At 35.4% G+C, this 18672-nt stretch overlaps 1 protein-coding gene and 1 pseudogene across 1 annotated transcript; both read left to right on the forward strand.

Moving 5' to 3' along the window:
- Positions 1-3124: 3124 nt before the first annotated feature.
- LOC130738742 (mitogen-activated protein kinase kinase 9-like) lies at positions 3125-4370 on the forward strand. Its single transcript, XM_057590879.1, has one exon. The coding sequence runs from the start codon at positions 3190-3192 to the stop codon at positions 4159-4161; it is 972 nt and encodes a 323-aa protein (XP_057446862.1). The 5' UTR covers positions 3125-3189; the 3' UTR covers positions 4162-4370.
- A 9638-nt stretch (positions 4371-14008) lies between these two features.
- On the forward strand, positions 14009-15979 carry LOC130736805 (uncharacterized; annotated as a pseudogene).
- Positions 15980-18672: the final 2693 nt, after the last annotated feature.

Below are 18672 nucleotides of genomic sequence, written 5' to 3' on the forward strand. Positions count from 1 at the left end.
GTTTTTATAGAAGAAAAAGGAAGAGAGAGAATGAGTGGAAAAGATCGCGAAGAGTCGTGGGATTTGAAATTTGAAAAGGTATGAAGTGAAAAGATGTAACTCCTCGAGACGCACAACTGGAAACTGCATTCATGGCAAATGATGACGAAATCCCGGAAAACAAGGATACGTGCGTCAGTTGAAAAGACGTGATTGACAGTTATGATGATGGCGATGTATCAACGAAAATAAAAATGGCGACGTAGTAAGGAACATGAAAGTGGCGCCATATCGACGAACAACGAAATGGCGATGAAAGCATAAGCAAGAATGCGGCAACATGCCCGCGACCACAAAGAATGGCGATATGCACATCACAAGGCGAACAATAAAAATGGGCTATGAAGCAGCGCATTAAAGACATTTCGACTCAACTTACCTGAGCCTCATGTCTTGGGGGCATGTGGACTGGGCGGGACATAAACTGTCCCGCCCAAATCGAGCAATCAGATGAACGAAAGCAACCTTGACGGGATTTACGGAACAACATTGAATCCCGCCCTTCCTTTGGACAGGCCCACACGCCAGCTGGAAGACTCCATTAGATTTGTCTTTTATGTATAGAGGCTTGGGCCCCGGTTGTCAGGCCCAAGTACAGTGAAAGTCCACATCATGATCACTCCCTCTATAAAATGAGAGGTCAACACCTTGTAAAAATGACCTTTTGAACATTTAATGAGAATATTCCTTTTATGATATTTTTAGTGCTCTGCTAGGGTTTACTTTCTGTCAGTCTCTTACGTCAGATCTCCCTAGTACAGAACAAGTTCTTAGCACTATTCCTCTAGTCTCACAACATCACATTATTTATACTTTATATTTTCATAAAGCAATAAAGAATAACTCATAAATTAATAAAACAATATGAATGAGAGAGAAAAAATATTTTTAATGCCAAAAACTCATAAAGCAAAGTTGCTTACATAAGAACTGGTTTTTAGATTTAAGAACTAGGAACTCCACATCAACACTCTTCAATGGTTAAGAACATGTTTCTTAGTTCTTAGCCTAAGAACTCACCTCTAAGAGTTAAGGATGGAGATGCTCTTAGAGTCAAAATTGTAGTCTGCCACGACTCTAAAGCTATTTATGCGGTTAGCGACCTAACTGATACAAAACCAACACCACACATTAAAATAAGGGTTTACGTTCCAAAATATTGACATTGGTATAGCCGACGCTATTAGCATCAGATAGGCTCGATTTAGTGACCATTTTGGTCAACGCTAGATTATTTTAACGTAGCATTCTTCATTTCCCACGCAAAACAAAAGGCTCGAATTCTATGGTAAGTCAATGCTACAGTTAAATGTAATTTACCCCACGACAAGGAGGGCTCACTCGTCCTTTTCTCCAAATCGCCAACCCTAACCCTTTGCAGCCCTCTCCATCTCCTCCTCCTCATTTAATACCAGTTGTAATGCCTTCATTTCATATGTAATCAATGATGCACAACCTTCATTTATTGAAACTTTCAAAGTGGGTCAACCTGACCCACTTTCATTAGCTTACCACGAGTTAGGGATAAAAGTGAGTTGAGCCAACTCTGTTCACTTTTTGGTGAGTTGGGAAAAGTATAACTTGCTCAACCCATCGCGGGTCAATGTGCGGGCTCACTGATTTTATATTTTTTTGAAAACAAAAAATTGGCTTCTACCTTTTTTTGAAGAACATAACAAAAAGTTTAAAAAATTATATTAAAAAGTAATTTTTTAAAAAATAAACCACTAATAAAAATATTTATAAAATTATAATTAAAAAATATTTCTATAAGAAATAAAAAATTAGGAACCAACCAGTTTAACCCGTTATTGTGTAACGCTGCACGAGTTGATGGGCTAGGTGAACTAGACTAAAATACTCTGGAATCTTTATGAGTCTCTGATTTCATCCCCCCCCCCCCCCTCCCCCCCTTTTCTCAAAGGAAACACAGGAACCATAAAACTCTAGGGAATTTTGTGTTTTTGCACCTCATTGTCATTCAGTTGGGTTTATATTTTGAGTCATGAGTTTGTTTGAAATTTGCACAAGAGGTTAAAAATCAATGCTTTTTTTTTTATATCAAAGCTTTTTTCTCTCTGTTGGCTTTATCCCCCTGGATCTTGCAAGAATCATGAAGTAACTTCACACACAAGCAATTCATCAATGGTAGATCAGGGTTTCCATTTTTTGGGATCGGAGTGATGTAGATCTGAAGGAAAAACTTTAGAAAAATGAAAGATTTCGCTAGCGCGGTAGACAATGGAACTCCGACACGTTGAACGAAAGTGAGGCGCAAAGCTCCGACGATGTTAAGATTGAGTGGCGAAGCCCTTGCGAGGTTGACGATAGTGAGGGGTGAAGCTCCCGCTAGGTTGATAAATTACAATAAACATCTTAGCTTAAGAGAGAGAATATTATATTTTTATATATAATTCAATCCTAACTACAATCTAAAGAATATTTGTAAATTCTTAAAATCTAACAATGTTTAATGGTGGTCCACAATTTATGTTTTCACAGAGCAACTTCACAAGGTAATTTGTGACTATTATTGCAAAAAGTATTAAGGAGGAGGTTTACCAACCTAGGTTATGAATTTCACTCCCCACAGTTTACTCATGGAAAAATCTATGAACTATAATGCATCAGCATTTCAGCAGCCTTTAACTAGCCAACTTATTCATGGAAAAATCTATGGACTATAACGCATGCATCAACATTGAACACTTTCAGCAGCCTTTTTATTTTATTTTTTTTAGCCACATGCATGATTTCAGGACAAACTATCATCAAACCAATTTAAACTATATTAATTCTTGGATAAGTAAAATTAGTTCTTGAACCAATGTGGTTGTAAATTCATTTTATAATGTTTTCACTACATTTTTTTTTGACACTATGTTTTCACTACATAGATGATAGAACACACTTTTTAAGACAGGGTGATGGTGGGGCTATATTTCAGTCACATGTAAAATAAGATGTGTATCCAATTCATGCATGAACAATGACTCATTTCAAAAATGGAGTGGACCCCACTCCCATATCCTCCCTCTTTCGTTTCGCAGCCACCACACTCATAATATAAAACCCCACACTCACAACGTTCACACGAACGAACACTCGCTCATTTCCTCTCTTCACCGCCGGCAACACCAACCACCGCCGATGGCCGTCGTCCGCCACCGCCGTCAACCCAACCTCCGCCTCCCGGAGCTCTCCGACCACCGCCCCCGCTTCACTCTCCCTCTCGCCCCCACCACAACCTTCAAATCCTCCTCCGCCACCACCTCTACCACCGCCGGAGATGCCATCGTCCCCGGCGACATTGAAAAGCTCGCCGTCCTCGGCAACGGCAACGGCGGCACCGTCTACAAAGTCCACCACAAGCCCACCTCCACCATCTACGCTCTAAAAGTCGTCCACACCGGCTCCGACCCCACCACGCGCCGCCGTACCTTCGCCGAAATCAACATCCTCCGCCGCGCCTCCGACTGCCCCCACGTCGTCCGGTACCACGGCTCCTTCGAAAAACCCTCCGGCGACGTCGCAATCCTCATGGAATACATGGAATCCGGCACCCTAGAATCCACCCTTCAATCCCACGGCACGTTCTCCGAACAACAACTCGCCGCGGTGGCGCGTGACGTCCTCCACGGCGTCGCGTACCTCCACGCGCGCAACATCGCCCACCGCGACATCAAGCCGGCAAACCTTCTCATTAACAGCAAAAATGAAGTTAAGATAGCTGACTTCGGTGTTAGTAAGCTCATGTGCCGCACGCTTGAAGCGTGTAACTCCTACGTCGGCACGTGCGCGTACATGAGCCCCGAACGGTTCGACCCGGAAGCTTCTGGCGGGAATTATAACGGTTTTGCTGCTGATATTTGGAGCTTGGGTTTGACCCTGTTTGAACTCTATGTGGGTCATTTTCCATTTCTTCAAGCGGGTCAGAGACCCGATTGGGTTACCTTAATGTGTGGAATTTGCTTCGGCGACCCGCCGAGCCTCCCGGAGACCGCGTCGCCGGAGTTTCGTAGCTTTGTCGAATGCTGCCTTAAGAAGGAGTCCGGTGAGAGGTGGACGGCGGCTCAGCTGTTGGCCCACCCGTTTGTTTGTAAAGACCCGGGAACTTGTTAAAAATGGGCTGACCCGGATTTTGTAGTCAGTCGGGTCGGGTATCCAAGGATGAGATACCTTTAGTTCTTCTATTTAGCAGTTTTTAGTTGCTGTATATTCCCCCACGGATTCTACTTTTTGGATTTAGATGAATTATTCCCTCTGTATATTTTATCCTCTACAGTGTTGAAGGGATTAAGAATATAATTCAGATGAAAGCAAATTTGCAACTGAATGGCGTAAATTATTCACATAATTTTTCTTGCTATATTTACTTTTTTATGATAATTAATCATCAAGTTGAAGTGAGGATCATTGAGACATGTGATGTAAAAAAATTAGAAGGTTAAAATAAAACTTAAACTTATGAAATGAGTTATCTAGTAAATGTACGTAGTAGTACTGTAGTAGCCTAGCTAATAGGCCTTATCTACATGTAAACTGATTTTTCAATTTATTTTATAAGAAAAATTGCATTCACGTTTATCCTGAAGTACAAATGAATGTAATGTAAGCAAGCTAAGCAGACAAAAAAATATTAACATGTGTTCAATGTATTGGAGATGTTTATTATCAGCACTAATTGGTGGACTACTGGATCATTTTAGATTTATTATGGAGAAGACTTTTGAGGTTGGATTTTTTTTCTTAACAACAAGTAAGTACTAGTTAATGATGGCGGCTTAAAATGATCTTATCATGAAAGCAATGGTTTAACATTGATGAAGAGAATGGAGTGGGGGATGTAGAAAAGGACAGAGGCGACATTGAAAGAAACATGTCCAAATGCAGGTTCGTAAGGGAAGATGAATTGAAAGGGGGATGAAACAACCTGGAACCCGTTCTTTCTTTTTAGTTATCATCATAGTTTGTCATGACACTGCCAAGTTGCGCACTACTACTACTCATCTAGGCTAGCATCATGGCTATCGTCATCTTGTTTGGAAGCTTTTTAATGGACCTATTTAATTTGGACTCAAGTGCAGCACACTTGCACAATTGTCTTGTCTTGCTAACAAGAAAACGTGGAACAAACGATTGCGTGCAAGTTTGATTTTGATTTAAATTAATTTTGATTGAAAAAAATGTAATGGCAATTACTCTAAGTGGAGTGTAATTCTTCATATGTAATGGTGATGGTGGTGGTAAGTGATGATATTGGGGGGTGAAATGTGCTTAATGACTGATATGATATGTGTATTGATGGCTACTCATTTGTTGTTTGTGTCGCGTGCTTTGCCTGTTTTACCTATGAAGACACTCTGACTCCTAAGTTACCATGAGTATATGGTATATATGGTTTAAGTTAGTTAATGCATGTATCTTAGTTCGATTTTTTTCCCCTTCATATAGGAAAAGGCCAAAGCAACCTAGGTGCAATGCAGGATTTTATGGGTCTCCTTCGGGTCAAGCGTACTTTGTACAATTGAGGGAACCGCAGATCCAAGCTATGTCATATGCTTTATTCCTCCTCCATCGTCGTGTTCATCTTAGGGTTGATGGTCGTTAACATTGGCCTCGGGAGATTCGAGAGGAAAGACGTTAGGGGTGGTTCAAATGTTTTCGGATAAGTTGTTTTACTAGAGTAAGTTATTGAACATTTCTCCAAGAAGTTAGCCAATGGTATCGATCTTGACCTCTTAAGTTGTTTCCTAAAGGGAACAAGACCAATTGTATAACTGCATTGTCTATGCTTGTATAAGTCGGTCATGGTACATGACATCAACCACATGTTGGGGAAGACTTTCTTGGTAGTTCTATGCTGGTGGTATTATACCTCGGTACATGGTGTTGACCATGTACTGAGAAAGGTGTTCCATGATCGACCTATGTTGGTGGTAACTCGACCTCTGTGAATGGTATTGACTAGGCATGTCCATCAGTCATATGTTGTTAGATTAAGGCAAAAAAGAGGACAACTTGATGAAAACCCAGGCACACAAAACCTATATCGAAACTGTTTGGCTAGGGGTTACATGATGTGCGGGTGAAAAATTTGCGGGTTACAGGTTTTTCCAGGTGGATTCATAGCTTGACCTTCATTCTTCCTTCTTTTTATGATGGAAAAATGCTCTTTAAAATTTCAACTTTGACTGCAATGAAAAATTACTCCTTTGTTTTGCAATTCATGAATCCTCTGTTCAATTAACATAGATACCTTGAATAGGTAATATCAATGAACAAACACAACCTCTTCTTCCACTTTTCTGCATTATCAAAAGAAGAAAATGGTGACAATATTCAAGTCATACAAAATAGTGAAAATATGACTAAAAACACAAGTTCGTAAGGAAACATGAATGATAGTAATATTCAACCAAAACAATCAAAACTCTCATGAAAATTATAACATAACAATCATAATATTCAAATAGTACCAACAAGTACAAACATGAGTACAAAAATAATATCAAGTATTGTCATCTGAATATCAAATAAATCCAAAAGTAGAAGAATTGTAAAGTATCCAACAAACATTAAACAAAGCAAAAATATCCAGTCCAATAAATGCGATGTGTTGTGGTGATTGATTGGGGACATAAATATTAATACAAAACTTAGATGAATGATTTCATTTTATTGTCATGAAGGGCATAAATAATTGAAGGTTTAAGAGTTTTCCACCAAAAAAGCACTTTCATCCTTGGTGAAGAGTTTTATTCTCGTTCAATCTAGTTTATTACCAATGACCATAACCGTGGCTAAAATACAATTGAGAAATTATCAATGACTTTAACTGTCACAAAATATTCAACAGATGTGGTTGTCGGAAACATAGTGACGAACAAAACTGTCGGTAAATTACCACGAACTTGAGTTCCGGTAATATTTTCCGACGATGCCAACACCTATGGCTTTTGCCCATTATTTTTTGTTTGTAAGACTACATCACTGCTGGCTTTTAAGTGTTATTGACGGTCAAAAGTCAGTAATTAGCATTTTTATTGTAGTGTTAATGTCATACCTCGACTATAATTCCAAACCATTCAATTGTGCATGATTCGAACTCTTAGGCACAATGAAGTAGGTCAAAAGTTATTGAAGCAATCTATCATCAGGATACAAATTACTAGCAATAAATTTTTCTTTTTCCCTCTTCTCATTATCATTATTCTTTCTCTTCTAGTTTCTTATCTCTTCTTGAGGAATTGTACACATAGAGTAATAACATGTTTTTTCTATCTTAATCCTCCTATGGACATAGATTTCAAAAACTAACTCTAGCCGCATCAATACTCAAATTGAAGCAACATTTCCCAAAATCCTTGTAACTAAGCGATGTCTTCCTACCGTTGAATTCACTTTCTAATTTATCTTTCACAGAAAAAATGTTACAAATAAAACATTGTAACAAAGTCCGGATTATGAAGTCCTACATCATCATAAAAGTTAAACAATCCATGTGCCCTAAGTTTCTTTGTGAAATCAAAACCAACTTGTTCAAAAGTTTCAAAAATACCGTTTTTGGGCATAATAAGGTGAGGTCCAAAAAAGTGATCAATTAAAACTTTCATTTGAAATTGATTAGATAACCACAATGAGTTTTAAGGGTTCCTCTGCACATCATCTTCCTTGTTCCTATCAGCACCACTGTTGACCTTCAACTTAGTGGGACGTGAATATGAAGAAGCCATGAAAGGTACTCTCTCCGTTCTAATTTGATTGTTGGTTTAGCTTTTGCACAAAATTTAAGAGCTAATCATTAGATTAATATTTTCACCAAAGTACCCTTTTTATTTTCATCTAGTTCTTTCATTCCTTCCTCATTTTCTACACTCACACTAATAATTTCACATCTTTACCAATACATTGTTGTTACCATGTGGGAGAATTGTGTTCTCTAATCAAAGACATAAAGTAGAGTATCTAAATGTCTTTTCAATTTCCATGTGTTGTTTGAGAGTTCTTTTATTTCATTTTTTTAAACTCTTGGTGTACTTATATTTCTTCTTAATTGGAAAATTCGTACTCCCCTAAATATGCTAAAGCTTCAATATACTCCCAATTTTATTAACTTTTAATGCCTCCCATCAAAATTTTACTAAAATTTGAACTACTTATCACCTTTTCACAATACTTTAAATTTTTCCTCTTAATCTAAGTTTTACTTCCCCTCCTTTGAATGTTTATGTTCCCCCCTTATATTTGCTTATAATTGTTTAGTTTCATGTTAATGTTGTAGTACAAAAATTAACAACAACAAAAGTTCACTATTTACATTTAGATGAGATAGACTTGAATGTTGATTTAAAAGATTCTAGCATATCTAATGAAGGAAACTCTTGCGTGCTACATCTAAATGTTGATTCTTTAGAGTTGTATGCTTTCAATCATAGTCAAGGCTCATCACGCTTCATCTTCTAAACATATTCTATTTGATCTAAATGATGAGTCACCTTTAGAAGATGATGTGCACCATATTCAAAGTATTGATTCCTCTCTAGAAGATGGCATACATGTGGAGGAGCTTTCTTTAGAAGATGATATGCAACAATTTAAAAGTAATGATCTATAAGATGACATGCATCAGAAATTAGGAATACAAGAATTGACAGAACCAAATTCAAATTATGGTAGTATCTTTTTTCTCTTTAAATTATTGCTATATTTTATGCTTATTTAATTGACTTGCCATGTTTTTCTTGCTAAATCACGTTGCACAAGAGAGACACCTCTATGGGAATGATGTTACTGTGAAAGTGTGGTTGATACTAATATGTTGATATTTGTTGCAATCTCTTCCCTCTGGCGTGCTTTTATGTTCCCTGACGTGGAGTGTTTTTTTCCTTCTGTTATGAAATATTTGCTTCATTCATTAGCTTGGCTATGTTCCTTTGTGGGTCTGAAGAAGATTGAATTTTCATTGTTTTTATTGTTGTTGTTTTGTTGTCTGTTCTTTTGATAGTTCACTTGGAGCATATGATTTTTCCTTTCAAAAAAATAATAATTGGCTTGCTATGTAAATTTACTTATTTATTTGATTTGTTTATAGGAGTACATCTCATCCGACATAATTGAGTGTTCTCTTGTCATGATTATATATTTAATTATTTTTATGAGTTTATTTTTCACAAGACATTATTTTTATGCTAGTTTTTTTAGTTCACGCAAATCACCCTTAATAATTGTATGATTGTTTCATCATAATAGTCTATTTTTAAAAATAGTTACATGTTTATTTTGATACCTAATATAATTTTTATATGATTTTATTTTTGATGAAGATATAAATGATAGCAATTCTATCATTGAATTTCCACATGCTCAAAATAGTAGAACGATAAAGAGAATAGTTTTGACTAATGGTGAATGAAGAATTGTGTATGAAATGATACTGGAGAAGAGTGATGATGGAAAGTTAAACAAAGTGGCAACAAGAGATGTGGAATCACAATTGTAGATTCCTATATATACACTTTTCAACGCATTTGGAAACAAACAAAAGATTATGATGATGTATCCCGTAATAAGTCAAAAGTTGATTGAAAGTGAGTTCAGATTGATCTTGCTCAAATTAGTGATATTCCTTTGAGTCAACTGACAACTATTGCATCTTAATCTCATGCTTTGAAGGTTAGCAAGACTACACTTCTTAGAAGTTTTACGTTAGGAGCTTTACGAAGACACTCAAATGCCTTAAAACCTTTTATAAAAGAAGAAAATAAAATTGCAAAATTAAAGTTTTTTCTTATCAATGCTTGATAACAATAGCATCTCGCATGACCCATCTTTTGGGAATGTATGACATAATTTATATTGATGAGAAGTGGTTTTATATGACAAAGAAATATGAGAATTACTATTTACTGCAAGATGAAGAGGATTCAATTCGCACTTGCAAAAGCCAAAATTTAATTACAAGGTCATATAATCTTTATTGAAAAAATTGATGTCATTCCTTTTGTTACAAAAACCTTTAGCTTGCCTAAGGTTTGATACACAAGGAAATGAAATATTTAGTGGAAAAATTGATGTCTTTCCTTTTGTTATAAAAGAGGTTGCTAAAAGGATAAGTGAGAGTGGTAAGGTCATAATTGATAAATAGAGAAGTGGTAAGGTCATAATTGATACATAGTATTATGTGCTATCAGTGAAAAAATGTCAAGAGATGATATAAGGCACCCAATATTAATTCAAGAAGACAATGCACGAACACACATTGATCAAAAAGAAGAGTTTCGTCAAGCTGCTGGAAAAGATGGATTTGATATTTGTCTAATGTGTCAACCACCAAATTCTCTAGATATGAATATTCGAGATCTTGGATTTTTTAATGCCATTCCATCTTTTCAATCTTTACAAAGAGTCACCTAAAAATGTTGATGAACTTGTTAGTGTTGTTGAGAAATCATTTGACACATTTTCGTGTATAAAGTTAAATCTTATATTTTTAACATTATAATTGTGCATGAAAAAGACCATGAAAACAAAAGAATGTCACACATACAAGATTTCACATATCAGCAAAAAAATGTTGGAAGGAAAAGGCGAGTTTCTAGCGTAAATCAAGTGAGTCTACATTGTGCAAGAGGTTCTCCATTATTAATATAATTTTATTGTAAGCTTGTAATAGTGAAGTTGTAGTTTTTATCACTATTTTTTCCAACTTTGAAAAGTGAGTGAATTTTTTTTCACTATTTATCCAACTTTAGTTCCTAAGTGCATATATTAATCCTAAAGTTGTCTTACATGTAAAGGTAAAAATTGAACCAAACAAAGTTCTTCTAAGTGATTTTTCCTTTTTTTTCGTTGATAAGCACTCCAAATCATATTGAATGACAAAATTTTCTAATGTTGAAAATTCAAGGACTAATTGAATGATATCAACATTTTCCTAATCACAATTTTTTCCCGCACAATTACTATAATTAAACAATAAGTTAATGTTAATATGGTAAACTACATTAAACAAAAAAATTGTTTGATATGTCTTCATTGATACAACACCCTACATTACCAATAACAATGACTCACTTATACATCACCACTTAAAACCCGTTGAAAAGACCTAACTTCGGCATCTTGATTTCACTGTTTCACGTTATTAATAGAAGTTTGGAAAAAAAAATTAACATGTCCCCGACTACTTTCTTCTCTTCAAAAGCTTCTTCATTTGAAAATTTAATCAAATCAAAATCTTTGATAGCAACTTCTTCATTCTAATCAAAATCTGATGTGGCTAAATTTTCAGAATCTGATTTATAGAGCCCTCAACTCTTTTTTCAAATGAGTCTTCAACTCTTTCTTCCAATATGTTTTCCATTTTTCAACCTGTATATTTCTGCTTGAACAACCATATCCATTTTATAATGTGAGTAATTTTATTGTATACTTATCTTCTCCATTGAAAATATAAGAGGGAGAGTGTGCATTCAAAACTTGAGTTACTATAAGAGATAAAAATTGACGAAAATATTGATTAACATTTGCGTTAATAGAGATAAGGGTTAAGCATCATATTAGTCCCTGTCTTTGTATCACCGTCTGACCTAGGTCCCTCGCCGGAAATATTATTGGGAAAGGTCCTCATGTTTGAAAATCGTTTGGAGCAGGTCCTCACCGGAGCCCGGAGCTCCGGCGAATGATGATTTGTCATGTTGATTGTGTCAATGGTGCTTACATGGAATTTAAAAAAATAAAAAATAAATAACACATCAGAAATTTTAATTTAGTTAACAAAAATAAAACTAATTAATATATATAACACTAAATCAATTAAACCCAAAAATCAATTAACAAATATATCATCAATGTTCTTGTCTTTCACAATCTCCAACCCAGAATTTGTTTGCTTCAACCAAACTTAAACCCAGCAAATTAAATCATCTTCTTCACATTTTTCATGTTCTTCAGCAAACAACTAAACCCAAAAACATGAAAATCAAGATCATCCCCTCCCCCCAAACCCAGAAAATTTACCCACAAATTAACCTTTTCCAAAACAAAAATCAACCCACAATCAACCAAAAATGGCTAACACGGGATCCACCTACATAATTGACCAAAAATAACTATCAGCCAAAGTTACAATCAAAAGATAGAATTGAATCATTATTCTTTTTAAGATCAAATATATTGATAATAGGAAGGGACACAAGTCGGCCTGTACATCAAATCCCAGCTAATATCTTCATCTGTGAAGGAAAAGTAGCAGTAAAATACGAAAGAAGCAAAAGAACTAAAAGAGGAGGAACAAAGCCTCAACAACAGTCCCTTAGGCGCCCAATAGTTCCATGTCAAGACCGTAAAGAAAAAAAAAAATATCCGTAAATGAATCGGTGTAGGTCTTGTTCAATGTACTTCAAGTCTCCATTCACAACAGGAACAGTGCCACTGACAATTCTGACAGTGTCTTCAACCAGCACCCACAATAGTTCAATTAGAAATGAATCATTATAAAATTGATAAATCGAACCCCACCCCCTCTTTGTTGTCCCATTCTAGAGCAGGTTTCAACCACCATGAACCCCATTAACCGGAAGCTCCACCTTGAAACCCAACCATCACCCAAACCCAGTCGCAGAGCCACCATCACCCAGAAACCAGCCCCATCTCTCATTGCCCAGCCATCAAAGAAAGAGGAAGAGATCGAAAGAGAGAGATTGACTTTCTTCCCCTATTCCCGATCTGGATCTAGATCTGGGTTCCCTTTCTCATCTCCGCGACGAGTTTCAACCTCCAGCCACCACGCCACCGGAGCTCTGCCATGCGAACATCGTTCTCTCTCCTTCTCTGTCGCACTTTCCCTCCCGATCTGGGTTTTCCTTGCTTTGTTTCTTTCCCATCTTAGGCGATTGTGTGGATTTTATTGGAAGAAAAGAGTGATGTTCAAGTTTTGAGAGAAAGGGGAATTATGAGAAGGGGTTGGTGAAGGAAACCAGAGGGTTTTGTGAAGGAGAAAGATGTAGAAGGCAGAAAGATGAAGAAGGGAGAATATTTTTTATTTTGAACAGTTAAGAAGGGAGAAGATGGAAAAACGTGAGCTGGTTTTAGGAAATTTTTTGATTTAGGGTTGAATTCAGATTCTGGGTTAGTGTTTGGATTTAAGATTTTTTTACATTAATAATTTTAATTTAATTTTTAATTATCTAGTGTAAAATAAATAAAAATTAATTTAAATTCCATGTAGGCTTTATTAATCTAGTCAGCGTGACAAATCATCACTCGCCGGAGCTCCGGGCTCCGGTGAGGACCTGCTCCAAACGATTTTCAAACATGAGGACCTTTCCTAATAATTTTTCCGGCAAGGGACCTAGGTCAGACGGCGACACAAAGACAGGGACTAATATGATGCTTAACCCTAGAGATAATGGTGATAGGTTAATTCATTAGGTGATAGGTGATAGGTTAGTTTATGGAGAAACTTTAAATTAATTATTCAACAAGTTATAAATGGATGAAATTGGAAAAAATGTATTGAATATGTAAAACAACAACTATTTTAAAAAATATAGAAAAAGCTAAAGCAACAACCAAGTTGGAACTGAGGGAGTATATTTTAAGAAATGAGAATTTTCAAGAGAGAGAGAATTTTGGAAGTATGATTAGATAGAAAGACTCGGAAGGTTGAAGAGATGTGAAATAAAGTCTTGTTTCACTCAATTTAGGGCAACAAACAAGAGATTTATAGAGTGGGAAAGCTCGAAGGTGTGAACTATGAAACAAAGGTTGTGTTGTTTCGCGAGGAAGAAGAAGAGAAAATTGAGTTTTTATGTTACTTGTAATGGGCAATTAATTAACCCATTGTGGTAATTGAATAGTTGAAAATAATTTGTATTGAAGCCACCACAAGAGTTGATCGATTAACCCAAAGCGGCAAAGTGACCAAGAGATTGTGTACGAGATTCGATATTTATTCAACAAGATAATGCAGAATTTTATGAAAGCGGCTAAATTAGATGGGTTTGATATTTGTTCCATGTGTCAAACTTCAAATACTCATGATCTAAATGACTTTGACCATGTTTTTTTCACCGTGGTTAAGTTATGACAATACAAGGAAGTCCTAGAAACCGTCAATAAGCATGCCGATAGTGTGGTGCATTCATTTGAGGCTTTTTCTGTTATTCAATATAATAAGGTATTTTTAACATTACAATCATGCATGATTGAAATAATAAAGGTAAAAAGTTTAAACAATTACAAAATTCCACCTATTAAGAAAGCAATGTTATAAGACAAGGTAAACTCGCTACATATAATTGAAATGTGACATATCTACAATTGTAGATGTTTTAAAATATTTGAGAAATGATTCTAATTGATGTCAACCTATATATAGTGATTAGGTTGTGATCACATTATTATCTTTTATGATGTGTTTTTTGTTCTTTATAATTTGTAATGTGAATTTTCCTTCATTGCGATAAAAATATGTTCATTGGCATACGAAACACATATTAAATCAATTCATCTTTTTTGCTTCATTGTCTAATTTTGATTTAGATCACTTAACGTTCTCGATTTCCATTTGCAATCAATCATTCACTTTTTCCTAGATGGTTTGGTTTCTTTAATCCACCATGAATATAATTGTCAAGTGTCAAGATTTTATCGTCGCTCAATGATTTTCCATTTAGTGATAAGCACAAGATGACAAAGTGAAGTCTGGAACACACAACAAGCCCCTTTAATACACATTGTCTTTAACCATTCAAAGTTATTATATAAACGAGTTGTTGGATTAATTGTATAAACAAGTTATGTATTGAAATTTTATCTAATTTTATTTGTATTAATTGTAGAAGAAATATTTTATTTGTCCACTTGACGATATATGAGCTATAAAGAACTTTGAATCTCAAGGTCAAACGCTGATGAAAAATAGTTTGAGTAAGGCTCGTTCCACGATGACGAAAACCAAGGTGGCTTATAGATCATCTATCGGATGGGCTATGTGAACATTGAAAAAGTGATGAGTTAAAGGAGAAAAGTGTCAAAGGAAAGGCAAATCAGGCATTTGATCGTGAAGGATTTGGAGGAATCCTTCACATTGGTGGCTCTATCACAACGTCTCAACATAGAGGCAATCTGGTTAAGATCTTTCTCTTGTAGTGTATTATCTTAATTTAGATATCAATGATATGATCCTAATTGTGTTGTACTTGTTTTAGATGAAGAAAAATGGATTCAACCCTTCTTCGATAGAGTTTTTTCGCAACACGCATCAACGCAAGGATGATACATTTGTGAATAAGAAATCAGAGCATGTAAATGTATGACATACTGAACTCTTTTATAATTTAGTATACATGAATTGTAATGGACTAGTCTATGGGATGAATATTATGGAGGTTGGGCTCTTATGCCATATTTTATAGTGTTCTTGTCTTTGTTGCTCATACAAGGCAATAAGCCTTGTAGAATGTAGATGTAGGTTAGGTTTTGTCATAGATGATTTATGGTTGATGTTATTGTAACTAATACTTGCTAACATGGTACATTTTTGCATGAAATGGGACATATGATGCAAAGAGCATCTGAGCAAAATCTTCCTCCACCAAATGAACTAGATGTGTGGTGTGAGGTGGCTAGTGTGAGAAAAGGTAGAATATATGGGTTGGGATTGGAGTCTACTGTTATCAATAAACAATATCATGGATCATGTTCTTCATCATCTAATTGGGTAAGAAGATCAATATTTTATCAATTAAGGAGTACATTATTGGAGGAGATTCAAAGAATGGTACTACAAATGATGGTAAAGATGACACAACCACCAATACCAACCACAAATCAAGAGGAGTCTGAGACTGAGGAGGATCTTGATGGTTCTTGATGAATAATTGAAACTTTGCCAAACTTTGTTTCTATATTTAATGTAAGAGACTATTTTGTAATACTAGACTAGTTTAAGTAGTGCATAACATACTTTTTGTGATTAATTGGTGATGATTTTAGGTGGATATGTTAAAATTTAGTATTTTGTTGTTTCCTAGCATTTTTATGATTATGGTTATTACAGGTTTGATGTTAACATATTTCTATCATTAAAAAAAATTCGTCACAAAATTAATCAGTTATTATTGCTAATTTTATATCGATTTATGTCATTATACTCGTTATTAACTTTCTAAATCTGTCGTGAAATTTATCACTAAATCATGGCTGAAATCGTCGCTAAATCCGTCACTATAAATTCGTCGCTAAATTTGTATCTAATTTTTGTCAATAAATTTGTCTATAATTTCTATCGTTAAATCAGTCACTAAATCGGTCACTACAAATCAGTTGCTAATTCGATCGCTACTAGTTTTAGCGACCGATTTCGCCCATTTAGCGGCCGATTTGGTCAGTCGCTACTAGACTTTTTTTATGATAGTTTGATTATTTTAACTCGAAGAACTTCAATATATCCCTTTATATAATTGGCTTTAGCAGTGACAATTCATATGCTATTCAATTTTTTCTTTTATTCTCAAATAACACATCCCATAACGTACATGATAAGTAGATAATAACATTGATGGATGAGATCGATATTAGTAATAAAAAACTTAATTATTAACATTTGTTAGTGACCGATTTGTATAATGTCGTGACAAGAAAGACTTTGCAGTTAAAATAATTTTCTCAAATTCATAGGTGGGATCAATACAACTCTAACAAATTGAAACATAACAATGTACAGTCAAACAAAATAAAAATGAAATGCATGATATGTATTAATAAATTCTCCAAACACCTATTGCACTTTAACTCTTCATCTCATCTGAACTTTTTTTCTACTTGACATCCCCAATAGAAGGCTGGGAGATAGATTTCTAACACAAACTTCACAAGTTGATTCCACTCCGGTTGTAGATATATTTTTCCTCGTCATCATGTGGAAATTTGTTTAAATTGAAGTTATGATCTGCATATATATTTATCTTAATTGGAAGATAATTTTTCTTTTCTCCTCATCATTTCACCCGAGAAAGATAATCCACTATTATATAGAATCAAGTACAGAAAAGGTCTTAACTAAACAACCTCTGTTCACTACGTTTTCTATCTATCTATCTCCCCCTAAGTATGAGAGTCACTCTCACTTTCTCACACAATCACTGCCATAGTGATTGATCTCTTACAACTAAGAGCAAAGACATATCTCAAGATCAAACAACTAACACAAACAACCCTCAGCTAATACAAGAACATAAAGCTGCTGAGAGAGTTACAGAACAATTGTGAACTCAGAATATCAAAACCTTAATCACATAACACGAAGCACACTAAGCAGTTAGGTTTTGGTCTTCTTAAATATCAGTTCTTCAGGCCTTGTCTTCGATGGGCTTGAACGAACAAAGAGTCCACACAAAAACATGAAGTGTATCTTTTAAATCTGCAACAAATCTTATCTCATAACATTTGAACAAAAGATAAAAACTACCACAATTAATCTTCAAATCAAATCTCCTAAAACCGATTTAATCACACTTGATATATTCCTTGAGCGGCACACAGAAGCTTCTCCATTTACCCTAGCTTGGTAATCACGAAATCACAACAAAGTTTCTATATTAAATCAGCCAAACACACAACATGTGCTAAGGGACAAATGTCACATACATGATGTTACAACATCTTGTCCCACATCTTGGCACACAGAAAACTACCTTAGCTAAAATGTAGACAACCATGATCAAAGCACAAAATAAATGAGATTCATCATCAGGGCCGGTCCCGACATTTTGGAGGCCCTGGGCAAATAATAAAAATAGACCCCTAATAATTTTAACGTTCGAAATTTCATCAGAACCATTATATTAGTTCGTTTGGCAAATGGCATTTTGCAACCCGCCAGGGGTTGCGTGGCTTTTGCTTTAATTTTTAATTAACAAATAACATGTCAAAAGAGAGGAGGGCTTAGCAAAGGTGAGATTCGAACCCAGTACATAAAAGTAACATACACACTTACTAACCACTAGACCAGCCCAAGTCATTAATAACATCTTGAACATTAATTATTATAACTAAATTTTATTTTAGGGGAAAGTTTAATGAGAATTTTTTTTGGGGCCCCTTCTTTTTGGATGCCCTGGGCTGTGGGCCTGCTTGCACAGGCCCAGGGCCGGCCCTGTTCATCTTGTACTTGATATAAATGGGATTCATTACGTTCAACAATGAGATTTATTAAGTACCTTTTCCCATTCTTATCTCATGTATTAGAGCCTATTGTGCGACCCTGGTGACTATTTTTTGTATCGAATGTCTTCTTGACATTGGGATGATGAGGTAGTGCGTCCTATTGACACCATGAGAACGAATGATAATGCAAGTGTTGATAATAGCTTCTGTTGAGTGGGTGCATGGTAATGTACTAATGTTAGTTGAAGTCCACATTAGATGAATAAGAAAGTGTTGAGTAATATATAAGTGAAAAAATTCAAACCCCAAATGCCTTTAGATTGAGTGAAAGATATTGCCTTCAATTTACTAGTGAGGTTTTCTCATGGAGATTTCCTTACCTTCGTCATGGGCCAATAAATTCCAAGTCATTAATTTCTTTCGGTAGGGAATTGCTTTATCTTATAGTATATATTTGCA

The sequence above is a fragment of the Lotus japonicus genome, chromosome 2 (genome assembly GCF_012489685.1).
Source record: "Lotus japonicus ecotype B-129 chromosome 2, LjGifu_v1.2".
Lineage (NCBI taxonomy): Eukaryota > Viridiplantae > Streptophyta > Magnoliopsida > Fabales > Fabaceae > Lotus > Lotus japonicus.

Excerpts from the sequence above, each read along its gene's own strand:
- LOC130738742 (XM_057590879.1), top strand. The coding sequence starts at position 3,190 with ATGGCCGTCGTCCGCCACCGCCGTCAACCCAACCTCCGCCTCCCGGAG.